The sequence below is a fragment of the Meleagris gallopavo genome, chromosome 1 (genome assembly GCF_905368555.1).
Source record: "Meleagris gallopavo chromosome 1, MGAL_WU_HG_1.1, whole genome shotgun sequence".
Lineage (NCBI taxonomy): Eukaryota > Metazoa > Chordata > Aves > Galliformes > Phasianidae > Meleagris > Meleagris gallopavo.
The window spans coordinates 141,578,099-141,605,911 of NC_139404.1; the positions used below are offsets into that span (position 1 = coordinate 141,578,099).

Genomic DNA, 27,813 nt, shown 5'->3' on the forward strand with positions numbered 1-27,813 from the left:
AATGCACTGAGGATATTACTTGTGCCCCAAGGAGTTTTCAATCTTACACCAAAAGACCCCAGTGGATAGAAATGGTGGCTCTTATGACAGAAATTAGACTTTCTGAAGAAAAAGATATTGTATTGCTCTGTATTGTTACAGGTATTAAATTTATATTTTAGTTTATTGCTCACTGGGATTTCTGGAATTGTTGGGTCATCACCTATAGGAGAACTTAGTGTCCATTTTCACATCACAAGAATTCATGATATGAAAGCTGCCTCTGTGGGTAAAACTCAAGACACTGCTGGTCTTCACTGGGTAATTTAGAAGCCACCACCGTAAAAACCTAGCTCCTCTAAGATAATGAAGCAAGATCCTGAAACAAGCAAAATAAATATACAAAAAGACCATGCTTGTTTTTCGAGTATTTTGCTATGTAACATTTCATAGTTTTTGCTGCATTTTGTATTTATGCATTATTTTTAGCCTACATACCAATGCCAGAGCATATGTTACTGTGAGTTTTACAGAAGAACTATGAATCACCAGAAACATGGGTACACCACAGAACTGCTATAACCAAGCTATTATACTTCTCTGCCATAGAGGGGAGAGCATGTTATTAAAGTTACAGAATTAGTTCCTTACTTTCATGTTATTTTTAGTTTTCAACACTCTGGCTATTTTCTATATGTTCTTATAAAGTGCTGCATGAATAAACTAGTATGAGATACACAAACAAACCTACACCGATCTCTCTTTACAAAGCAAATATGCACATATTGTACCGGTCCCTTACATATATTTATTTTTAAAACAGTATGTTATTTTAAATAACATGCAACCCAGATAGACTGTTTTTCTCCTTTTGCTTAGTACACAAACACTCCTAATACAAGTATATGCAAATATTAGGTAAGTATACCGAATATTTACCCAAGTATTTTTACTTCTGGCTTATCTGACACTATTCACAGGTCACGAACAATGTGTCCTAGCATCTATATGCTCTGGGAGAGTCAGTTCAGCAGAGTGGAGAAACATACCAGAAACAGTGAGTTCACAACAAGATACCAAGGCCAAGGCTACTTTCATTTAAAAAACACAACGTCAGCATCCACAGAAATATACCAATTAAAGCAGTTGCCCACAAAGTCAGAACACGAGGAGCAGGGCCCTCCTCAGATTGAAGGGTTCAAGCCTGCAGTGCCTCCCCCAGGAGAAACTGTCCCCATACATCAGGAAGGATGAGGGCATCTCTACCCTTTCTGCAGAAATCTGCCACTGTGCAGAAATGAGCATAAGATCAGGAAAGCCACAGAGGCAGGCAACAAGCATTACTGTACCCAGTGACAAAGGCAGTGCTTTGCAAGGGTGGAAATCATGGGTACTTGTCTTCCTAAAGGGTTAGCTTACACATACCTCATTAAAATACCATTACACAGACTATTCAAGTCTTAAAAGAAAAAATAAATAAATAAATAAAAAGTCAGAATGCAAAAGAAAGGACAGCTGAGTTAGGGATGGAGTGCGAAAGGAGGAAGGTGAAATTTACATTCCCTTAATTCTTGTCTTCTATACACAAAATGGTCGGAGGGCAGAGATGAATGAATGTTGGTCACCCCAGTCCCCCACAAGTTGACTCTAACCTTTCTAGAAGTCCTCTTCCCTAAACCACATCCAATTTTCTTCAATTAATGAAAATCTAATTTAAAAAAAAAAAAAAGATGAACAAAGAATTATCATTTGAAAGATCAGTAGATTAATTATATTGTTCTTCCAAGTTGAATTACAGAGCACACTTTTAGACAAAATACAAAAAGACAAGTAGCTAAGAAATGCAGAGTTGCATTTGACAGTAATTAATCTGACATTGGACAATATGCTTTTCTAGCTGGGGAAAATGGAGTTACCTTCCTACCCTTTTGAACACATTAAATAATGGTGTAATTGAGAGGACAGTAACTCCAAAACATGGATATTACCATACTAATTTGAAAAGAGATTTACAAATAAAACAAAGTTAACTACACAGCATTAGTATCCATCAGGTAGGCAGAAGAAAGCATCTAACTGATGTCAAGAGATATGCCTTGCTAAATAATGAAAATATTTTCATTATCAATGCTATCTGTTACATTAAATTAACAAATTTTATTTTAAATACGAGTTCAAGCAGTCTAACTGCTGAATACAATCGGCAGCTTCTGGCACTCAAGACACCATTTTGGATTATATTAAATGCCATGAAAAGCTGTGGCAGAACAGTACACTCATCATAATATTCTAAATACTCAGAAAGGTGCAAATATGTACCTTAACTCCTGCCTGAACAACAACCTAAAGAACGTAGTGACAAAGAGATTTGTTTGCAAAACTTCAGTGGAGAATTTGTATGCTATTGTGCAAGGAAAATACACACTACTTTGACAAAGTCAGTTAAAGTTTTCTGCGTATAGCTTCAAGGAGTACATAACTGATCTGCCCTCTGTACTTGTGCCTTATATCTACAGTTTCCCTTCATTCAAACTAGCATAGGATGTCAGAAGAACAGTGTATTTCATTACATGCATGTAACAACATAACATATACGTCACTGTATAGAAGGTCATATTTAGAAATTAAGAGGAAAAATTTCCTTTCCTTCTGTAGAAGATATAGGTCAACTTTCATCTTTTCCAGCTCCCTTTCCTTTTTGCTTTAATTCCTACAGGTATGTGCTTTTCACCTCTATTGATATAGGTCTCATATTTGTTTTATTTGACTTATTAGTTATAAAGTATTATGTGCCTGAAACATATCAGAAATGCAAAATACCAGTAGTTATGACTGATTCTCTTAAAAGATCATTAATTTTATACTGATAGGACCAGGAAACATTATTCTTCTGCATGGTCTAAATGCAGAACCTAAAAAACACAGTTCTGAACATGCTCTGAATTACGACCTTGCTCCATTCACAGTTGTATTTAATGAACTAAACATTTGTTTAGAGCAATTTCATTTAACATTGTTACAGTTTTACATTATAGCATTCCTTTTCATGCTTTACATACTTCATCTGCATTCCACTTGACTCTGGACCTTCTCAAGTGTTTTTTCTCCCTAGAGAGAATTTCTAAAATAATTTTAAAAATCATCTTACCCTTCAGTTATAAAATTTACAGCATATAAGAGTTTCCCTAATTAAATATATCTTATATCTTAATTTAAAGTAAAAGCTCAATCATAACAAGATATACATGAATTCACTAACAAAAGTAAAGAATACGGATAGCTACTTAACTACTCCATGCTAATGCTAAAGGAAGTATTCAAATAACAATGGCAGTAATGGCTTAGATCTTTCCTTTTTTTATTTTCATTTGCATACTATACAATAAGTTTTCTTTTGAAAATACTAAGAGGTACAGAAGACAACTTCACACCTCCACAGATACTTAATAAATTCTTCTTGTTAAAAAGATAAGGAGGGAAAAAAAAGGCACTCTTTTTACCTAAAAATTATTTAAAATATTAACCAGTCAACTCTTCATTTGGAAGCATGTGAAACATTTGAATAAGCTTCACAAAATTTCCACAGAGATTCCATGCCAGTATGATATTTACTTGATCTTAAATTTGAATTTAGGAAGTGATCCAATATATTGTGAAAATGGAAGTCCATCCTAGCAGTAATCTGAAAACGTAATTAAGCTTCCTCTGGTCTTCTTATTTGGTGTTTGACCTATACAGGTCCCTTTGGAAACATATCAAATTTCCATTTGTTCAAAGTAACTTCTGAACTATTTCACCTTATGCTTTTTTTGAAAAAATAAACAACTTTCATTCACCACAACTTCAGTGATAAGAAGCTACTTTATAACTGAAAACATCTGGAAATTCTTTGTCAACTAAACAGGCTGGAAGATGAATCCAAGTGGTCTGGGAAGGTATGCATCTACTACAGAGATGAAGAACCCTAACAGAGAGGGCTGTTTTTTAACATGAAAAAGAACGACAACAATTACTTCCAGAGAAATCATGCAAATCATCAATAAAGAATTCCCAAGACAGAGGATTCCTCTTTTATAGTAAAGAATCAGAAAATGGACTATGCCCAAAAGTTCTTCAAGAATGCAGTATATTTCATATAAACAGCCACAAATTCCATGCTGAAAGGAAAATTATGTCCTCATCTTATGCATACAGCAATAAACTTCAAAGAAATAACCATGATTGTATCTCCTCAAGTGTAACTACTTAGTGCTGGTATTCGTCATTTGAGCGTTTGGATTCATCCATTGCTTTTTTTCAAAACATTATTCGGATGTCTACTTCTCTTAACAGGGAAATACTGAAGAATATTGAAGGAATTAAGGAAGGTGGGTTACAGCAGTGAAAATATTGCACTAATCAAGTAGTTATTTGTCTTTGGTTTACCAGCAAACTCTATACTTTGTAATGGAAAAATGGTATAGTGGTGGATCCAATAAATTGAACCTTATTACTGGATTCCTGGTCCAATATATTTTTGATCTTTCTTGCTTAGGCCACTTTCATTCCATGCTACTATCCATATTATACATTTTAACAGTATTACTTCACTGAGTGACATGAAATTCTTCCACAATTCAGAAGGGCAGGTGATGACACTGAAGTCCTACACACAAAACAATGAGTAGGGGTTCTCATCAGTGGGGCTAGGGAGAGCAGCTCCCATTCAGTATCATTAGCAGAGAGCCTCCATGCTGGCTGTGAGCAGTCTCAATAGGGCTGCAAAAAGGCAACTAAGATACCATAATGTGGGTCCAGAGGAGGCTCGGTAGCTGACATTTAGCTCTGAAGAGCTGAGGACATTCCCTTCAGACATGTGGCACAAATCAGCACGGCGCAGGGAAACCACAGAGCAGCCAAGTTTGTTCAGTACATGCAGATTTATTTCCTTATGCTTTTGCCTCTTCAGCCCATCAGAGCTCTGCAGAGCACTCAAGCTTTGCAAAGGAAGAACAGACTCCAACCTTCACCAGCAAAATTGGATTACGTCTTTGTACTAAAAAAATGAGAAAATCAAAACTTGATAGCCAGACTAACAAGTCAAAAAGGTTAAAATGAAATCAATTCCTGCCTGAATTTGGACCAAACAAAAAGTTCCAGAGGTTGGTTAAGGGATGCTTTTGGGCTATTTATTGCTGTTTTAGTCTAGTCTCATGTAAAGGAAGGTATTTGTCTTTCCTTCAAACTCTATTTTAATAGTAATTCTGATTGTTGGTCTTTTCAGCAGTAATGAGAGGAAAAATTGTAAATTTAAGGAAGATACTGACCAAAGACTAGAATCTGCTCTCCAAAAACCTAAATGAACTACATGATAAGCAGTTAGTTAACAAGGATTCTTCTAGCAATTAATACATGGGAAGAGGAACACACACACACACAAAAAGACATTTACATTAATTTAGTTGGAGAGTTCTTGGTATTTAAAACCATCAAAGTTGCCCATCTTATACAAACATCAGTGTTATAGCATATAAGTAGCTGGCTTCAGAATGATAACAGATCTACTTCTACTCTAAAAGAAAAAATAGCAAATTGGCATTCACAAAAGCTTTCAGTATCTATAGGAGACAATAAAGCTAAGTACTCCTTGTTCTTTTCACTATTTCAAACAACACTGCTCGTGCTTGATCATTTATTTTTAAGTCCTTCAGCTTTGGGAAGCAAGGCCTCTAAAGTGGCTTACAGTCAGCCTGCACTAAGGATCTCCGTTACAAATCAAGTGGTTAAAAACAGATGGCTACAGAACTCAAAATCCTGGAAAATAAAGAGCAGCAAAAAGCAGTTAGTGCTGCACAATTCACTAAGATTCTCATGATAAAGGAAGAAAATCACAGATGACCCATAGACCAGGATGCTGACAAATGATCTTCCCGTGAACAGCAGGAACCATGGGGAAGCCTGCTGCTCATGCTCCCTACGCAGAGAGCAAAGCACCGCACAGTGTGGGGCGGTGAGGTTTCGGCTGGTGAGAGTAGAAGAGTTAAGGAAAAAAGAAAGAAGTCACTGTTGGAAAGGTCCCAGTGGTAAACAAAGTAAATCAGAATGCGAACGCTGCTGCTGCAATGCACAGTTGGCAGCAGGAGCGAACTTCTGAAGAGGAATGTGAAGGCGGCCCTCCCACTGGGCTATCTAGCTGCACTATGGATTCAGCTATCCTTGTCATGAGCCACAAGGGGACACAGCCTACTAAGTCAGGAGCCCATGTCACACCAACTTCATAGCGAAAAGTAAATGTGGAAGTTCAAAAAGTGAGGCTTGCATTTTTGACAGCAAAGTTCATAAAGAAGGCTTTGAGTCTTCCCATGTTTTCTTAAAGTGTATTATACCTCCTAATCAGAAACAAGATTTCTCATTCCTAGTCTTCGGCTTTTCTTAAGTCAATTGTTTTTTCATTGTAAAGTTTTGAATAATATTTCAGAAGATTTTTGACTATACTGTATCTATTCTGTTCTCTATCTGCAGCATAGTCCCACAAGAGCCCCAGCAAAAAGAGAAATTATTAAAGAACAGCATGTCCTCTGCTATTTGTCCTGTAACAAGGAAAAACAAGCATACCTAAACAATCTTGGTATTCAAAAATACTTTCCTGCTTTGCATAAACCCGAGCTCAGGATTCATTTTTAATACTGACACTTTAAAATTTAAGTGAGATGGATATTATGGTAATCATGAAATCCACCCGCTATGATTTACTTCATCAGCAAAGAAATACCCAAGATATAAATAATTAAAAAATTATCTCTTCATAGAATAAGCAGTCTTGGTTAGGGCAGAATCAGAACACTAACGCTACTGACTCCAGGCCTCCAGTCCTTTTGTCCCAACCTTGTGGCTACACAAACCCGTATTCTTCCTCTCTGTTGCTTCTAACTCTCCTGTCTCTCAATCTAACGCACCGCAGGGCTGCACAGAGATGAGCAGGACCTTTGCAGGCCTGCTGCTCTCCTCTCTGCCCCACTGGGATTCCCACAGAGCATTGCTTGCCCACAGCAATTTTCCTACTAAGGAAAGTAGCAAAGGGGGGCCAAGTGACTTTGAAATATAAAGGAATTTACAAAAGCAAACAAAAATAAGGACATGCTTAACTACTCACTCTTGCTTAGCCCAGTAATGCCAGACAACTTGATTATATTGGAGGTGTTACTATTTGAATAATAAACTGAAGGAGTAGCAATCAGATTCCACACATGCCATGTTAAAATGGGCTGTAATGCCCATGCTGCTGCAACATTAGAAGTATTTAGCAGTTCCAGATTTTGACAGATTTGGCCTGTGGTACAGTTAGGAATGATTTACTGTTGTTAAAGTTGCTGTATGTCAATAATTATTAGCAGCAAAAGCATAACTCCTTTCTTAGAGTTAGTGCACCTTGGAAAGATATAGAGCAGCTTACAACTGCTGCTTGTTAACCTAGGAATAACTCATATATAAGCTTATAATTTCAGTTACCTTCAACATCAATGGAGACAAAAGCACAGAAGAACGCTTAGGCCTCCTGTCTATAAACCTTCCTTAGTCTGACTTAAAGATAATGTTTATTAAAATTAACCAAGTTAACATAAGCTTGAGCCTAGACAACCAAATAAAACTCAATTAAATCACTCAAAAATGCATCTGCTACACCCTTAAAAAGCAGCAGCCACTTTCTAACTGCCTCAAAACTGTGTATAGCTCCAGGCTGACCACTGACAGATAGCAGCATTGCAGCTAAAAGGTGGGAAGGTTGGGGGCAATGACAGCTCCATGAAAGAACAGACAGACCACTGCCAGTCCTGCCCTGTTGTGGCAAGGCTGTTGTGCTGCCTGAGCAACGGGTTGCAGTGAAGTTCACAGAACAACTAGTAAGTATAAATTCTACTAATTCAGAAAAAAAAAAAAAGTGTTCGGACATGACCTTAGCTCACAAAGCACAATTCACAGGGGGGATGAATGTCACAGCCATGGTACAGTGCTACATGCTATGGACTGAGTGAAAAGTCACACTGAAGACCTCCCGATATTTTTCCTAAGAGAAATTAACACTACAACTGAAGTGACCTCCATCTTCCACACTTCAAGCAGTGACCTTGCAAGAGGGAACTTTAAAAAAGTGCTTATGGATTTTGTCCACATCCTTTTTTTCTGCATACCTATGATCCATATGGAACAGAAAGTATCTCTGGTCTCTACTCACACTTTTATCTTATATTCATCTGGAGTACGTATGAAACAGTGAGACAGAGACAGATGTACTGTTCTAAAAGAAACTGGTTAGGCATATTCTTGTCCTACTTAGGCCAACAAAAAGATTTTTCAAACGCAAAATTTTTATTTGCTCAGTTCATGTAAGTGAAAATAACCACCTAAAAACATAACCGACTACAACTTCTATACTTCTTAAATAGAAATCATAGTAGAGCAAAGCAAATCACCAAGACAATACTGTCTTTGCTTGATGAAATATTCATTTAAACATCCTTTTTCAAGTAAATCTCATGATTCTGAATATGACCTAGCTGTAAACATCACAACTAAAAATATCATGAAGCAGATGTTGCAGAACATTCTTCAGAGAAGACTGGCAAGAGCAAACAGAGGCAGACTGGGAGACTTCTGAGGTTCCTCACAGTCTTGTCCTGTACTTCAATGATTCTACAAGAAACTGATTTTTTCAGATCCCTTTGAAAACTTTTGCCTAAGAGTTAACAGATGCTATGGAAGTGAACTATTTTTAAAAATCTCATTTTATTATGGAATTACTATTAATAGACTTAAAAAGTAGTTCTCTCTATATATCTACTGTCTTAACACAATTCAACCAGCTTGCATCCTGGCTTTTTTCTACTGAACACAGCATCACCATTGTTCTACTGGCATAGTCTCGTCTGCCTTTCATACTGACAGTATTGTTTAAGTAATTGTTTTACAGTATTTGTAAAAATAATAGTTAAAACACATGCATCTGAAGTGATTTTACTATGCCTGCATGCAGTTTTACTACTTAGATGTCAGATAATTTAATTCCAGTATGATTATATATGCAGCTTGCTCAGTTCTTTGTCTTTTTAATCACTAAACTAAGCTAACATAATGTTTCTCAACATTGCAGTTATTTTCTCACTCTTAAATATTTACAGTGGAAGCATGAAGACCTTATTTCTAAACAAGACATTAAAGAGGGTTGTTAATTAAAAAGCTAATTTAAGTGCATTAAAAAGAGAAATCTTTATACAGTCACACTACTTAATTAACAGTCTTTTTTTGTAATCCAGCATTATTCCTGCTAAAGACAAGACAAACATTTATGTTTGGTAGCTGAACAAACAGAAGATTATAGTAAGAGTCAACGACAATATAAATTCTCTCAAATGGACTGAAAATCTTGGAAAATGAGCAGAACTTACAGAAAATGATGAGCCATCCTTTGAAACTGCAAGAGGGTAAATCCCATCCCCTAGATGCACAGAGAGCTCCCAGCTACTTCTCTTTGATTTAGCAATAGGAATTCTAAAAAACAAACAGAAAAGGAATTTTTAACAAATTTCACGTTTTTTCCCATTTAAACCAGGAGTACTTTTCTCATAGGATGGTCATGAATGATATAAAACATCATTAATTTATAGACACAACCAGGAAAGCATATTTAAAAAAAAATATTGGCTTCATTTTTTTGTCAAATGAGGTATGAAGAGAAAATGCACTCTACTTTCTTTCTAGAATTGCCTTGACACACTGGGTATGCTGATAGTTATGGGAAGCTCTAAAATGCATCCAGCACTTGCTACAGAATTAATTCAAACAGGATGAAAAGCAGATGAGAAAGTGGGTTGGCAGAAGAATAGCAACAGTGATAGCTGCACCATTCTAAGTGCAAAATATAATCACTAGTCCTTTCATCTCATTCTTAGTAAACCTTAATTAAAGTCCAATTAGACACAAAAGATTCGGCCAAACCAGTAATACACACAATTTTATAATGACTGTACATTTTATAGAATTTCATCCACAGAGTCCTTCAAATGAACTGAAAAATGACTGTGTATCACAACCCATACACGCGATTATATCTGTTCCCACAGCAGCCAGTGGCTGCACCGGTTATCAGTATCAGGTAACAGGAGAACCATGAATCTTTCCAACTTCAGCTCAACGAAGCGTATCTGACAACAAGGAAAACAGACCTGAAGAGTCATTCTTGCTAATTCAGAGTGAAATAAGTAGTTTTCAACTATTTTATTTAAAATGTATATTTGTAACTTTGATTTATTTCTTCCCTGCGTAGCTTCCCAGATCTCTTCAATTTTGTTGTAGCAACTTGTGTCCAAAGTAGGCTGCAATCTTTTCTGGTAGTCATACATCAGCAGTCTCCTCTGTAGGCTAAACAAGAATGTATGAATGTGGAGTTTAACACCATTAGAACAAAGGCAGGTTATTTTGGCAGAGCTTTCTTCCACACTGGCTTCTACACACGTTCAGATTCTCCGTAAGAAATGCAGAGACACTGAGCTCACCACATTTGTATCTTCTTTTCAGGTATAACACTCATCTATCATAGAATGTTTCAGCGCAGTCTTCAGAGTCTTAAAACTTGGAAACACATTTTTCTGGATTGTGTCACATGCAGTCTGCTAAGGATTCACAGGCCCAGTGAACCACATCTCCCCCAAAGGAAGTGTTCGGTGTGTCTGGAATCAACAGGGAGAAGCACCTGAATCCTCCAGAGGCACACGAGAAGCTTTCTGCCTAAGCCAAGGATAACATACCGACTTGCTAAGGATTTACGCAATTCTTTTAAGAAGGCTGGGTTTTTTCAACATCTAAAATATAGGCAAATAGAAACTCAGGAATCCAATCAGTCAAGAAGTTTCTAAAAATTGTGCTTTGCAATGTGCCTGAAATGGGTAAAATCAAAACATGCAATGCATTAGCTAGACTAATAGATGCATTTACCATTAGTTACTTTGGATCCAAGCCAAGCAGTCTTATACCACCTTGCACCAAACATCCTTGATCACTTCTATAACCAACACTCCTCACAAAGTTCATAATATTGAAAATAGCCTGTTCCCATGCTAATGATGCCAAGCATTATACTTTTCATTCAATGTATGGAGATAATTGAAATGGAAATGTCTATGGCTTATTGGGTGCAATGACATTTCTCAGCACCTCATCTTCAAACTTCTTTATGTCACCAAAACATTTACACTGGCTGATAGGAAATATTACAGACACTGGAGTTCCTGAAGAAGAGGAACTGAGGAATTTCCTGAACAGGTAGCAGGCAGAGAAATGTTTTCATTGCACTTCCTGGCACAAGAGCAACAGTAAGGAGGAATGTAGTGGACTATGGAAGAACCCAGCTAAATTCTATATAGTATTCTATTATAATAACCAACAGTGCTCTATAGAAACTTCATATTTCTTGTGTAAGAAGTAAGACCTCATCACAAACACAGCTTAGTAGGATCTGCTTCATTGATGGCATGAGATTCCTTATAACCCTGCTGGCATGCCCTTGCTTCATATTGCATTTGACTGGAAGTGACCTCATGAATCTGGCCGCTGGCCATCAAAGGAAAGACAGTCTTGTTCTCCAGCAGGGATTATTTTTGTTCAGTCCTGTCTTGCTGAGCTTTGTCAAGTGTATCTCCAAACAGGATGCATGCCTCTTGAAAGGCATGACTATGATCACTACTTTGACGGGGTTTCAAACTGCCCCACAGGCATATAATTTCTCTCTGCAACACTGGTGGTCAGGAGGGCAAGGTCCAGAGATGTATCTAATAGCAAAGTACACTGCAAGTTTTATGTCCCTCCTGGAATTGCTGGATTCTCTTGCACAGGGACTTTTTCTAGCTTTGCTAAGCAAATGCCTGGGGCTATGTAGCTAATCTACAACTATATTGACTAAAATAGATATGTACACTTTCTCATAAGAATTGTGCTTTTTCTTCATTAAAACAAATTCCTTTAATATTTTTTTTTTTTTCAGTATTTTGATAGGATTGAAAGGTTTGTTGGGTTTGGTTTTCTTTTTTTCTTTTTTTTTAATATATGGAGATATTCAAGACCCATTTGGATGCCTATGTGTGCAACCCATCATAGGTATCTGCTACAAAGTTCAAAAGCAAAGGTCAAAGTTTCTTGAAAATCAACGGGTAGAAAGCTGATCAAGCTGATCAAGCCTGTGAACTACTTCAGAAATGCTGAAGTTTCTATCAGGTTAAGAAAGGGAGAGAGGATGTTTTGTTTGCGTATTTTTATAGCGTATGTGATGCCCAAGTGCAGGAGAAAGCCCCCCAGTTAGGACTTCTGAATATATTTTCTACTAGTTGATATAAATGTCACAAATTTCTGGCTGTTTTGAAAGATTTGAAACTAAAAATTCTACATACAGGGCTGAAATCTGAGATATTCTATTTACATTAAAAAAAATACTGGAAGACAAAACGATGCCATTTTTATTACTACAAAAGAAGCAAAATGTTTAGTCGTTTCCACTCCAATCTCAGATTCAGTATCACAAAGTTCAACATTCCCTTTCTTCTCTCAGTCCTAGCACATGAAACATCAAAGAAATGATGTGTGGAGATGACTGGCTGCAGGAAGAAACACAAGTTCAGCAGCAAGCCGAGTGCTGGGTGAACAGGAAGCAGGCCACAGAGAGGCTGTTTTCCCTTGCCAGTATTACACACAAGGAGAGGGGGAGAGCAAAGGGAGACTGTGGTAGCACAGACAGGACGAGAGGGAGAAGGGCGTAATGAACTCTCTCCATACAGTCTTCTCTGACCTGCTTTCCAAGGAGAAGTAACACCAGCAACAGGGGCGTGTACTGTGAGGAAGGCGGATGGCCAGGCTCCAAGTCAGAAAGGTGTTACTCTAACCACGTCAGTTGTAAAAACGTGTAAACGGTGTGAGAAGCAAAACAGCTCCTTTTACCTGCTTAGTTATTTCTTTTCAATCCTTGTCACTCAACTGCAGATGATGTCACGGTCTCCTAAGGTATTTCGTATGCGGCATACTGCATTATGTTCCTTTTACCTCCAGCTGCCACGACAGAAAATGAGAGATACTTTCTAATAATGCAGCCATTACAACTCCTGCTTTGCAAATTTTCGGTGAGGGATGCAGAAAACTAGTAAAAATTTTAGCTTGACACATGCTGCACTCATGAAAAACAGACACTAGTTAAACTATTATCTGTTCTAGGCAGAAATAAATAACGAAAGAAAACAGACGTTCACAAAGGCAAGGCAAGTAATAACTCTGCCCCAGTTTGTCCATTTTGATTGTCATCAACCAATCGCATAGAAGGAACTCAATAAAACTACAATTTTCTGCAGTTTGTGGCAAATAAACTCCTCTCTCTTGATTACTGTTGATGATGTAATGAGCTATGATAAATGTCACCAGCTCCTAAAGGGTCAGGAAATTGCGTATGGATTTTTTTATTTTTTATTTTTTCAACTTCCAATTCAAAATGTGAATTCTAACGCTGGAGAAAACTTAATACACTTTTTACTTCTGATATTTTTGCTGCATAAAACTTCAGGTAAAGGCAGACAAATCCCAAACTATCACAACAAACTCTCCAGTTATGAAAGATTATAAGCATTTGAAGACCACATTATGTGGCACTCTGTAAAGCTGCTTTTCAATCGTGCAATTACCTATTCAGCAGTTAAATAAAAGTGAAATATTGACTTAAAACAATGTTAATGGTCAAAGAATCATTAAGAAATCCTTCATCATAACTTTCACAGCAGGTGGCCTGTAAAATGATCAAGAATAATGTGCTGGATTCTGTAGCCACCAAGGTCAGTTTCTGCATACAAATCTTTGCAGGAGGAGAAAAAAAGACCTTCAGAAAGTGGGCCATTCATCTGAACTAAGTTCAGAGAATTTCCAGCACTGTGAAAAGATATGTTATGCAAGCACATAGATGTATTCAGTGGGGGTAGACTGAACCAGCTACATGGAGACTACAAAGGAGCCCTCCCATGGCTCATGAATAAGTCGAGGAAATGATCAGAAAAAAATGGAGAGATGTTTAGACAGATGGCCCACTTAAAATGCCTGGGACAGGGCATAAGCAATTTTAATGAAACTTTAGATCTACCATATAAATTGTTTCTTATTTTCTCCGTACTCCCCCCCCAAAAAAAACTTGAGAAAAGCAAATAGAAATTTAACAACTCAAACAGAAGTATGTCTCGTGGTATAAAACAAGAAAAAAAGGAAGTAAATCATATACTTTTGAGCGTTATTGGTTTAATAAGTTCTCATACAAAGAAATATCCTTCACAGAACCTTCAACTATCAGATGAATATAAAAGCAGGGAATGGATAGATTAAAAGAATTCTAAACAGAAATGTACTGCCAAACAAAACAAAAATCTAAGCTTTACTATCTGAGTACTTTCAACACTTTCCAACATAAAAGTTCATCGCTGCACAGAGAAGATAAAAGCAGCATTTTCACAAGATTATTTTAAGAACTAGAAATTATGTGAAAGGAACCTAAGAATCTGGGAATATTTTATTCAGCAATTTGAAATATTTTCTCTATATGTATTCACACATACTTCTGCATATATTCAGATGGATTCATCTGTACATAAAAATGGGTTTCCCTTCTTTCTGCTTTATGTATGCATTATGTATACATATAGTCCTTTCACCAAGAGTACGAAAATATACCATCATTAGAGTAAATTATAGTTCTGCATGTGTCATACAAAATAATAACCTCTACTAGCCAGTGTGCCAGCTATCAGACAAAGGCTGAATTATCCAATAGTCATGTCAAAACGGTTATGTCAGAATGGTTTTATATTGCACTTTTCTTGCACATTAAGTTTAGATCAATAACAAAAATGCAAATTTATAGACATGTGCTATGTCTGAACAGAGACCACTGGAAAAAAATGAAATTATGTGGGAGGTAAACTATAAAATAGAAAGTATTGCTTTAAAAGAACATTATGGAGTGAAATGTACTTTTATTCAAAGTAATATACATCTGGATGTTTCCTTTAACAGGAGCCTTCTGGAGGATTGATATAAAGGCCTGCAATGCAACGTTCACGGAAAGCCTCCAGTGTCTTCATCAGCAAATCCCAGATCAAGGGAAAGAAATGAAATAGTTAAATCTAGATTCTGTAACTGGAGGGTGAGTGTAGCTACCAGGATTTAAGTGTGTAGCTCAAGCACTTTTGTCAGCTAACCCTGCAGACAACCTGAGGTCACCCTGGTTCACCTTCTTTCTTTTTGAATGTCTTTAACCTAATGTGTCCTGCTTGTCTGCTCGACTCTAGCTTCTTGATAGCCATGCAGGTGTCCAGGAACTAGAGGATCCTCTGACAAAGCCAACTCCACAGTCTGAAGGAGAAGGTGTGCTCCAGGTACGCAGGCTAATAGCAACAATTCTAAGTCTCAAAAAATCTTTTATAGCTCTTAGCTTTAAGTCTATCAGGAAAAGGAAGTAGGATTTGCACTATTGCGAACTTAGCTGCAACAAATTCATGCTTGCAGCAAATGCACCCAGAGAATGAAAGATCTCTGTTATCCATCTCCTTCAGAATATGAGGATTCGAATTTACTTCTCAACTCCCACAAGAAAGAAGCCAGTGTCCAAGCAACTCTGGAGGAAATCATCATCTTGCCCTGCTTTGCTTGGAAGGAATAAGAGTCATCATTTAGGTTGGAAAAGACGTTCTAGGTTAAGTCCAACCACCAACCTGACCTACTGAGTCCCTTAATTACACCATGTCCCTTAGTGCCACATCCATACATCTCTTAAATACCTCCAGGAATGCACGAGAGGGACATCTGCCTTCCGAAGGAAAGTAACACAAGCAATAAGGGCACGTACAAAGAAGAAGGTGGATGGCCGGGCTCAAAGTCATAGAGGTATTACTCAGATCATGTGTTCACAAGTACAGAGAAAAGACATTTGTTTTACGTGCAGTTTACAAATCTGTGCTTCTGATATTTTTCTAGCTATCTTTCCTAAAATCAGGAAAACTGTTTACCAAGAACTACTTGGAAGCAGGTGTTTTTAATCAGATCAGTCAACAATATTGACTTCTGCTGAAAACTGCTACAGAGAAAAGGAAAAATCTAATAATCTAATAAAGTTTTGGGCAATTTCTCTTTCATTAAAGTATATAATTTCTCAACTGTGTTTCTACCAATTACTGCTGCGCCGTTTATTCTTCATACGAGTTCAGGCAAAACTTGATATTTAGATTCAGGCCCACTGAAAGAGTTATGCTAAGAAGTGCTTAGCCCCTGCCAGCTCCTCTCATTTGAAAGCAATGAGAACATCACACAGTGAGGCACTTTTGAAAAACCATTCTGCCAGTTGGGAGTACAAAATATTTATTTTAGAATCAAATTTAAAACTTCTGTTTTGAAAAAAATCTTGGCCTGATATTTCAGTGCTGTCTCTTATGTTAAAATAGCTTCTTTAACTACAAGTAATTTACAAAGTTAATCCCAAAAAGCACATCAACTCATCTTTCATCTCCAGAGATGCACCATTACAGCCAGTAACATCTGGCAGAAATGCAGCATTTCTTTGAAGAATAAACAGCGTAAGACCAAACCCAGTAAAACCTGCTCAATTTACTACATTAAGATCATGAGTGAGAGATGACCACTACAGTTAAAGGAGAGAGAATACATCAGAATAAGGCCATATCTGAAGAAATCTGGCAACACCATCGAGGTTAAGAACATCGGCCTTCTAAAAGACCAACAGAGAATACTTGTCTGCAAACTAATGAAAAACTATAAAATCGTTGAAGCTCACACATCACGGAGCTGACCGCCTCTTGCAAACATGGTTGCAACACAGACAAAAGAGTTCATTTAATAGCTTAACCATTTCATGTCACAGATCACTTCCGTAATACCACTGTACTGATCATATTTGCTCTGTTGTGATTTCTTCTCTATGAGACTTCATTCAGGAATGTGGGGATACACATCCAAGATGGTACAAGGTTCCAGAAAAGGATGGTCAGATTTTCCCCTCCTGGATATCCTATATGCCATAATGTAAGAACTGTGATCATTTTGCAACAATCTATTTTTCCTGACTTTGGTTATATTTTCCAAAAGATGAACCTTTAGTGCGTACACAGGAACTGGTGCTGGATGACAGGCAAACACAAACTATGCATCTATCAATTCACAGATAAATCTGATCAGAGCACTTGGCTAGAGGTATTCATGCTATTTCCTGGCAGGCAATGCGAAAGCTACATCCTCTCCTTGCACATAAAAAAACACGATGTGCTTCATAGATTCTAAAGCTTTGTTCTCTATCTCTCCTGCACTCTATTCCTATCGAATGAAATTAATGCTGCTAATTCTGTTTGGTTAGAAAGGAAAAACAGAATATGAAAAAACCCTAAGAGTTCATTAAAAATTAAATTATATTACAAAGATAACATAAAACATGCATGTCTTCAATAAGTATTAATTCTTAACATCTAGACAATTATAGCACATTAGAGAGCTCCGATGACTGACATTACCATCAATACATCATCTACTGCACCTTCAGTATACCTCTTCAGTTCACACCACTGGGCTTTAGAAATGTGATATGAACCATATCTTACCTTTATTACCAATGAAAAGAGGAACAAACCTCTTCTCAATAAGTTAGTCCTCAGGTAGGCTGAACTACCTTTAGGTGACACTCATCTATTTTTATTACACTACTTAGACACCATGAATCTGCGCCACAAAAACCCAGGCTCCAATTATTTTAAATTATATGCATTCAAAAGATAAATCTCTATTGCACTCTATATATTATCATCCTTTTTATAAGATGCCTGCCATTGTTCACATTATAGCCTCACAAGTTACAAGAAGAAAGCCAACAAAAAAAATGATGTATAGATTTCCTACTCAACTAAATCTATATGCAACAGATATGAATGAAAGAATTTCAGAAGAAATTATTAGTTAAATTAGGATTATTGTTTGTTTAGGAGCAAAAATAAGATACAGGAAGAAAATACTGAAATATTTCTAACAGCAGCTCAGTGTTTTTAAATTAAACTTTTGCTAAATGTTCCACTGACTGTTGACTGTTGCGTGTTCCAGTCAAAGCGGAGAAGTCAGCCTGTGCAGGTGGGAAGGACCCAAAGAATGGCAGTAACACAACTGCATGTAACGACTGACACAAAGTGGACTTTGTACTTAAATCACCCTCAGTTTATTTTGGAGGAATCACGATCATGGAATATGAAACAAGTTGTACCGAGAGGGCCAAAAATCCATCTAGTTAAATATTCAGTGATCTTCAAGTTACTGTGATTTGTCCAAGGATTTGTGGCACTGGGGTGTGGGGGAATGAAGGATTTAGAAAAGAAGTGCTGCCACTACTTCAAGGCAACAAACATAGAAAAGTTGTTGGTTTATGGCATCTCCCTCTCTGAAGAACAGTAAGGGCTGGGTGCAGCCAGATGCAGATCTGGTTTTGAATTTCCATGTCTGGTAGAAAAATGTGCAACAAGGTCTGGAAAAAATCACTACAGTTTGGTCAAGGTGCATCACACCACCACCCCTGGCAGTGAGAAGCCACAGAAACACGTACCACAACACTGAGTTAAAACAAAAGGCTGAAGCCTAGGAAAAATAAAATTTAACAAATATCCCAGATTGGTTTTTTTGTTTTTTTTGGGGGGGGAGTCAATGGACTATTAGTTTGTATTACTGCAATACAAGCGTTTCAAGACTAATTTTACTAAGCACCAGAGACAGACAGGATAAAGGCTTGTCATCTCCTTTCTAAGTCAATAGGTAAACATCCCTGGTTTCAAAAGAACCACATTCTGCACTGCTCTTTCCTGCCCTGCCTTTCTCACACTACAGGCTTTGAAGATGCATGTTAAAGGGAAGCCACAGCCAAAACAAACTCCAAGCACCACATCTAATTACACAAATGTAAACCACTGAAGATTGGACTGTGATATATATTAAAGAATCATCCATAATCACAAAAGGAAAAGTCATTTGGGCAGCCTCAACACAGATCCAGAGAAAAACATCTAGGCATCAGAATACTTAATATGAGTCAAAGGATATCCGGATGCATTTCTTTTAAGACACCATCTAAGTATATCTAAGTATGTCATCTGAAATATTCTGACCTGCTCAAGTAGCTCACAATAAGCGAGTCACTACAACATCAGGTTATGAAGAGAGCAAAAAGGGTTACCTCAAATGCAGGCAGCAGATCAGTGGAAGATTTTGAGTTATCTCAGGCAAAGCCAGTACAATTAGCAATATTACCTCTCAAATACTTCTCCCATTACGAGCAGACAAACCTACATTGTTGCAGAGCAGCAAACAGACCCGTGGTCCTACTTAGAAAAATGCAAATAAAGAAGCGAGGGGGAAAAAAAACAAAGGTCATTATCTCTTGAAAATGTATGTATCAAGAAATCTCTTATCAAGCATGTGAAGAAAGAGCTCTCAGGATTTCTGAGGGAAAGGTGGGATTCATTTTCCTCTGGAAAATATTTCATCGTTATCACTCACACACACATGTACTAAAAGTATGCAAAAGCGACTTGACTCTCTCAAAGTTAGAAAGAAAGAAGCCTCAGCTCAATCTTATACATTTGCACTTTTAATTTCATCCTTAAGACAGAATCAAGCATAACTGCATCGGAGGTCAGCTTCTATACTGGCATATCAGATTTCAGGCCAGCAGCTCTTTTATTTAAAATATGTTAGATAAAAAGGTAATATGCTCTCTGTAAGAGCTCCCTTGAGGTTAGAAGCACCAATAAATTAACTGTTACCATATGTTTGGCTCCTTTTGGCAAAATTCAGCAGCAAAACACTGCCAAACCACTTTTGGCAGGTAATGATATTTGGTAGCTTATAGTTCAACTTGGGAAAAAAAAGGAAAGTGGACAGAAAACTTAGAAATTTGTAGAAGGAACTGCATTGTTGCACGCTGTTGAAATAAAGACTTTAACAAAGTCAACTTCGTGGGTCTGATCTGTCACCTCAAAAAAAAAAGCTAGATCAAATGTAAACTCAGCCTAGCTAATCAGTACTGCAAATGTTTTGCTTTATAAAAAAAAGACTATGAATATGTGTGAATTATTTTGCAAGCAAGAAGCTTTGTAAAATTAGTATTATGAAGTGTTAAAATGAATAGTGTTAGTGTTTTCATTACAACAGGCTTATTTCATTGTAAATGAGCAGAGTTTGGCCTTCTTTACAACACTGTCAGTTCTTACGTTTCACTAGTTAAAATTAAAAAGAAGTTTTCCCACCTTTTCTGTCTACATGATTGAGAATAGAACATGACAGTTAAAAATCCTTTAGCACTACATCTATAGTTATAATTAGAGACGTACGATATAAAATTTTGGGCATTTTAAGAATATCTATTGCAGATTTGTTTTAATATCCAGCCAAATAGGTGGAGGAGAACCTAGCTATTTTTCCACCAAGACAAGCTGAACTTGCTCTGTAAGGTCACAGATGACATCAATGTTTTTTCAGGTATGAAAAAGTCTATTCCTTTTTATTTTTGTAATCGTCTGCAGTAAAGTACTCCAACTGCATTATTACTATTATTCTCATTTCCAAAAAAATAGATATAGTCTGTTGCTGATGCCAGAAACATGACTTTCGTATTTCAATTGCATCATCCCAAAAAATTCTAATTTTTATGCAATAGACCACTTGCTATTCAGTTTGCAGTCCTATGCACGTATCTGGTAAGTGGTTTTAAGCGGGCTGACAGATATAGGCCAGATACCTCACTTCTTAAAGTCATGTTATTGCATGGTTAATCCTATATTTGCATTAATTTGATTACAAGCACTTACAGGTAAGAGTAATCCTAAAGCACAGGAGTAAGGATCATACTATAAGCTTCTGAAAGGTTTTTACGGGAGAAAAATATTTTTGCCATTCTACAGATGCTTGTCTCATTCATCTATGTGAGATTTTACTAATAATCTCCTCATTACTGTACTCACCTTCTGATTTTTAATATATATTTTTTTAATTTTAAATAAGGCCATTTCTGCAAAGACTTGACACTGTAATCAGAGACTTCATTACCCTGCAAAATATATCCACAGTTCAAAGTATTTAAGAGGGTTAAACAAAATGCAAACATTTAATGCAACATTAAGCATGTGAAATAAAAACTTGATTGCCTAAAGAAAGCATGCTATGCTGTTACCCTGGTGACAGGTTAAAAAAGGATTGTGAGCTGAATGGCTGTATGATATGAAATTAAAATGTTTCACATTGAACAATCCAAAATGAATTGGGAAAGGTTAGAGCAGAGGAGAGAGAAATCAATTCTCCAATGGCAATGGTGAATGGAAGTGAAGTCTGAATAGGATTTGCCAGTGGGGTGCAACAGCTGCCAAATATCCTGCAGCCAAAGAATTACAATAATACTGATGAAGTGTGCAAGAGCTTTTGGAATCATTGCAGGGAACAGAGAAATACTCCTACAATAATGAGGCCATTCTGCGTCCCATCCCACTTTTGCAGCTGAATCAAAGGAAAAAGAAACGGTTGAAAATTGTAATACTCAATAGCAAAGGTATAAATGAATTATCTATCCCTTCAATCAATATCTTATATTTAACTATAGCCTTTGTGAATCATGAATGAAGCAAGCATGCTAAAGAAAAGACAAATCAAGGCACATGCATGTAAAAGTATGCAGACAATATTGAATAAGACACTTCTTCTTCCCATGTTATTTTGTTGGTAACATTTCTACTGCAACAGTACTGGGAATAAGCTATGCACTACACTAACAAACAGCAGGACACAGCCAACACTCCAAGGAACTTAACAAGGTAAGGTCCTGATGCTGGGGCTTATCCTTTTTATGTTAATAATCCTAGGAAAGAAACATAAATAGAGCTTCCAATATGAATGTAGCTACACATGCTTTTTCTGAGCTTAACATGCATTTCCTGAGTTTAGGGTGAAAACTTCCACTGTGATTTCACTTCTGTCCTTGGAAATTCCAAATAAAATATACAGATGGAGAGAAAAAAACCAGTGCTGAAAATAGATGTAAAAAGATCAGGGGTGATTAGCATGCAACTTAGTTCTACAGCTTCATGTATACGCTTTTTACACACAGACAAATATTGAAGAACGAGTTTAGGAGGTGTAAGCCTGCATGAAAGGAAAGAATTGTTGAGCTTATAAAAGGGATCAAAGTAAAGGAAAGAGAGAGAGGTCTTATGGCAAAGAGGGGATCTTGGAAAGAAGTCATCAGCAAAGCATGGATGAGAAAAGGGCCTGATTCACAATAAAAAAGGACTAGGAACACAGCAGTGCAACTGAAAACATTCACATGCATAGGCCATGTACATTCAAGTTTCAACATTACATGAATGGTAGCCATAGAAGCCATGACACTCCTCCAACAGCTGCTGTTTTCCCAGCAGACATGATGAAAATAAAAGACAATAAACATGGGGACGTAGCCAAGTCCATTTATTTTGGTGAGCAGCCTTCCCACCAGCAGCCACCTCAGCAAGCTGTGCACCTGCTGCTCTGGGGTCTTCCCAAAAGATGTTCAGTGAGGTCCAAGCTTCACAACAATTACCTTCATAATGATTTCATAATGATTACCCAATCTTAAGATCAAGCAAGCATGAATTCCTGAATGACCAGTACACCTTCCCTACAACTGCAATAGGGATAATATGCTATGAAAAGCTCCCAAAACAGACTGTTCTGTTTCTGGAATATACGTGGTCATGAATCACACAGGATGATGGCTCTGCTTTCAAATGAGTATATAAATACCTTATATTACTTACACTATCAGCTCTCACACCATTAATAGAATCCAAAGAAAAGATGATACCTACTTTCTCCAGAAATGGTCATAAATGCTCCACTTGTGCTGAATTCCATTGCAACTTTTATATTTTACACAAAAGTTCATTTCCAGTGGCTAAAAATACCTGTTTCATGTATTTCCATCTACTTGTTCATCTATAGCACATGTAATCCTCTTTCTGTAATATTCAAATGAACAATGTAGAAGGGCAAATAATACCAGATTTTAAAGACAGACAGAATTCTATATAGGGCAGTTGGTTTAGCAGTGATTAAGCGAGATTACAAACATAATATATATATTACATTATTATCGAGAGGTCAAAAGAACAACATTAAGTTACACTAAAGAGATGAGAAGCATGCCACAACCTGAAGATCCCATTACAAACAAGGGTCACACACACAAAATAGATTCTTGGTACCTTGATAATCTACAAAGAACAAAAATATAATGGTGAAATAATGGTCTGAAGCTGTAGTAGTTACATAAGTATATTGAGAGCTTTCAAAGGCACAGTAGTAAATCATGAAAAGAATGCTTGACTTCTTGACCAGGGAACCAGAAGAATGAAGATAAAATAGTGCTATTTTCATGAGCTAAGGATGACTGCATAACTCCAAAGCGAGGAATGAAGAAAAGCCACAAGTGGGCCGGGCTTAGTCATCCTTACTAAATGAAAACAAAGCATTTTAGCTTTATATCACACTGGAGGGTATTTGTAGGGTAATGCAAAGTATAAATATTTAGCTGTACTTGCAATAACTGTTCATGTTATTACTGTGGTTTGAGGGGGGAGGGGAGGGATCACACTTCAGGAATGCCAGTGACTGTACTACAAGTCAAAAGTCTCTCCAAATGGCCAGTTTGGATGACTCCAGTAAATTTTCCTGACATCATCTTCCTTCTTCTTAAAATTAATGTAATACAACTTTATTTTTTGCTGCTCCAGCAGTGCAAGAGAGCCAGATAGCTCTCCTATTGGGCAGCTGACCATTCTTCCATATGGGGAAACCCCGGGATGGCAAAGAGCTGGCTCCGTCCCAAGCACCAGCAGGATAATAGGTGTAGGCTGTGTGAAAGCAAGCATAAGAGGTACCAGACCACTGCTCTCTGAACAGCTCACTAGCTGCCCTGTTCATACAATGGCAAAGCAAAGCAGGTATCTGAGCCATCATTACTGTGTGCAGCTGAGAATTTACAGCAATATGCCTGTACCAAATCAACGTAGACAGAACCTTCCAGCAGTCTGTTCTTGCAGGTCACCAGTCATGTTACATCCAGTACACCAAATTTTCAGGGTGTTAGAACACAAAAATTTCAAGAACGTCACAGGAACTAACCAGTTGATGCCTTTCAACAAAATCACAAACCATCATTTCCAGATTAAAACAAAATTTTGATTGTATTTTGCTGCAATTCCTCACTCACAAATATATTTCTCGCCTAAGCATTATTCTATGGCTGGAAAATATCATCCATTTTAAGTCTCTTTATAAATATTCATAAATAAATATTTATATGACCTCAATAATGTAGTAAAGCAGCAGGACCATTCTGTCTTGGTAAACCAAGGCCTATTCCAACTGTCCCACAAGAACAGTTAGGAGTTTAACTCAAGCTTTTCCAGTTGCAGTTTCCTATACTAAATGTTAGACCAAGAAAAACGTTTAGTTTTCTTGCTAGTAATATAAAACATTTTTCAATGTGTTACCATCTTTTTGCATACAGTATCAGGTAATATGGGCATGCAGACTCACTGTTTTTTTCCAAGTCATAAATGATGAAAGAGTAAAACCCATAGAAAAATTAGGAAAATACACTTGGCTGCCAACACAAGCAACACATAGGAAGTGCTGTAGGCAATTGGGTTTAGAAGTATAAACACCACATTAGTAGACCCATGAGATAGCATGATGTAGCCACACCTGGAGAGTCACTCTCTCATTCCTCTCCCAGCCCACTAATGAAAACAAGGCTGAAGCCAAAATGTGAAGATTCAACTGTACAACATCATTTTTTGTCTCAAAGGCTAACTACATCAAACAGACGTAAAATAAGCTGGATTCACTTCAGCCAAAATATGTTTCCACTTGAAATAAGACTAAGTTCTGTCTAGAAGACCTCGAGATTTTACTAGGTACTGTAAATCTGTTCAGTAGCTGCGGGTGGCACCAGCTTCACAATTAATTGGACAATGGAACAAGTAGGGAAAGTCCTAGGTAAAATAACCGAAAGCGGAACAATGAAACATTCATTAATCATTCATAGCTGCTTCCTGTAGGAAACTTGTGCCCCTATTATCTAGATATCACAGTGAAATATTCACATTAGTAATATCTGGCTCATAAAATACCAAGCATTTTCATTAGCTCATTATCTTCCAAAAGCAAAACAAAACCAAATGCTCAACAACCCACTTCCCAAGAAAAGTGACTAAACAGCAACCAGTTACATAAAAAAATAAAAAAGACAAAGAAAATGTTCATACTGGATAACAAAAGCAAATGTTTGATATTTCTGTTACTACAAGCACACATGGGTCTCCAGCATCTGTTCTAAGATAGCGGTTGGCAAATAAATCCTACAGGACCATTGGTGAGGCCAGGGGCACAGTGTAATACAGACAGTAGAAACCCACCTGTGGGTGCTCCACCCAAATTGTCACGTATCTCTGATACAAGAACAGCAAGCTGCTGTTTACCCTGAGGTCTGCATTAACCTCAAAGCCACACACAACGTACTCCTACAAAGAATCCTATTACAGAGGTCACATCTAATTGAAAACAGCAGAAGAAAGTTGGGCCTTGGATGTTAATGAGGTAAAAACTCACCAATCCTCAGAGTGCATTCTAGCAAGAACCTTACAGTTGATCATTTAAGTCACTCAAGGGATTGCGAAATATACATTGTCCGGCCATATTCCTGCAAATACCACTGACTGTACAGGAGAATCCCCATCATGAGACAGCTGCTAGTCTGATCATGAAACACCTAAGGCCCATCTCTGGTTCCCTGGTATGAAACACCCTCCACTTCCCTCTCGTCCCTTGCTATACAATCTCACTCTTTCAGCTCTTTCAGAATAATTCCGCATCATCAGCCCTTAACCTGTCTGTCAGAATGATCAGAAGTAAACTGTGATTAAATGGTTTCCAGGCTAATATGGGTCATCTCAGGTTGGACATACTTCTCTGAAAGAGTGGTCAAGTGCTGGAACGGGCTGCCCAGGGAGGTGGTGGAGTCACCAACCCTGGAGGTGTTCAAGGAATGTTTAGAAGTTGTGTTGAGGGACATGGTTTAGTGAGAACTATTAGTGATAGGTGGATGGTTGGACTGGATGATCTTTCAGGTCTTTTCCAACCTCGGTGATCCTATGATGCTATGATTCTATGATTTGGCGGAATCAGCAGAGAAAGCAACTACACAGAAAATCGTGTGTGCATACCTGGGGTAGGAGGAGGGAAGAGGCAGAGACCAAGTAGAGGAGTAGGCTGGGACAATGATTCCTTAAACTGGCTGAGCTCCGTTTCATCCGACCACAGCCTCAGCAGCCCTGCTACTGAAAGGTGGAACTTCTGTGAAGACTTCCAAGAGTGGTTCTTTCTATCTGTCTGACTAGAATAACAATCGCAAGCTTTGGCTGAATAAATGAAGGTGGGAAAAGGTACCCAAAAATACCCTCAGAGGAGTGAGAAGAATGCATGCTATACATGTGGCTCCCAAAAAAGAAAAAAAAAAAAAAAAGAAAAAAAGAAAAAAAGAAAAAAAGAAAAAAAGAAAAAAAGAAAAAAACAAAACTAAAAGTTAATCATATACCTCAAGCTCCATCTGGCAGCTGCGCCAGCTTAGAAGAAACAATAAGTGATTTCAAAATAGTACTTTTCAGACTAATTCTTTGCACTAAAATTCCTCACGATTGTTTTCAGTGCATGTGAACGAAAATGTTGTCAGCATAAGTACTACCAAAGTAGTGAAACTTTGATCATCAGTGCGTTGTCATGACTTTCCAAACTGTTAGGAGAATGTTATAAATCCATTTGGAGATGCGCAGTCTGTCTAATGCACTTATATCCTCCAATATGGATTTAAAATTCGCAGATTCCAAACATCTAATTCTGCCACAGTGAACTGCATCCAAGATTACATTTGATTCATCACCAGTAAGAGAGGTTCCTACTCCACATTCTTTAGCTACTAAAATTTTTCACATTGCAGACACACCAATAAGGATGTGTTTTCTGTGGCCACAGTCCTGTGCCCTAAAATGTACCTGTGACATGGTACACCTCCAGACACAAGTCAGATTGGTAAATTGAGGACATGCCACAAGGGACTGGTCCTTGATTGGGCTGCAGTACCTTGAACACTCCACAGTCCTCCGTCCCCTCTAGAGGGAGTCAACCAGCTACTCTGAGGAGTGGAGAGTACTGGCCAGGCCCCTGCACAATCCTTTGACCTCACACTGCTTTTGCTTCTTCGATGGAGCTGCAGGATTTGTGAGGAAAGGGGATCACTACCATGTTTGTTTTTCTCCAGAAGTTACTCACAAGTAAGTCTTTTTAAACATTACCTTGTCCTTATTTGACCTCAGATAGGCAGTTCTACTGTCATTGCAATGAGTAGACATTATAACATTCGTGGATTGAAATAATGACCTATTCACTGAGGAACACAGACAGTCACCACTCCAAGAAGATTCTAAGGCTCAGCTTCTGAAGGACTCATTCCAGATCCGCATATGCCACAACAGACAGAAAAGGTCATGCTGAGAAAGTTGAGCTAGGTACCTGTCATGGCAAGAGAAAGTGATACTCTACGTACCAAAAAGATTTGTTAGCTCCACCATATAAGATTTGGGGAAAAAAAAGAAAGAAAAAAAAAAAAAAACAAATCTTAATCCAGTCTTACCAACCAGAAATGCCATGTGGTCATGT

At 37.5% G+C, this 27,813-nt stretch overlaps 1 protein-coding gene across 1 annotated transcript in view; it reads right to left on the minus strand.

Moving 5' to 3' along the window:
- PCCA (propionyl-CoA carboxylase subunit alpha) overlaps nucleotides 1-27,813 on the minus strand; it is a 268,103-nt gene that overhangs the window by 90,020 nt on the left and 150,270 nt on the right. The window contains exon 19 of the mRNA XM_085215566.1: nucleotides 9,402-9,504. Within this exon, the coding sequence (XP_085071692.1) occupies nucleotides 9,402-9,504 (103 nt within the window). The remainder of the gene's footprint in view (nucleotides 1-9,401; nucleotides 9,505-27,813) is intronic.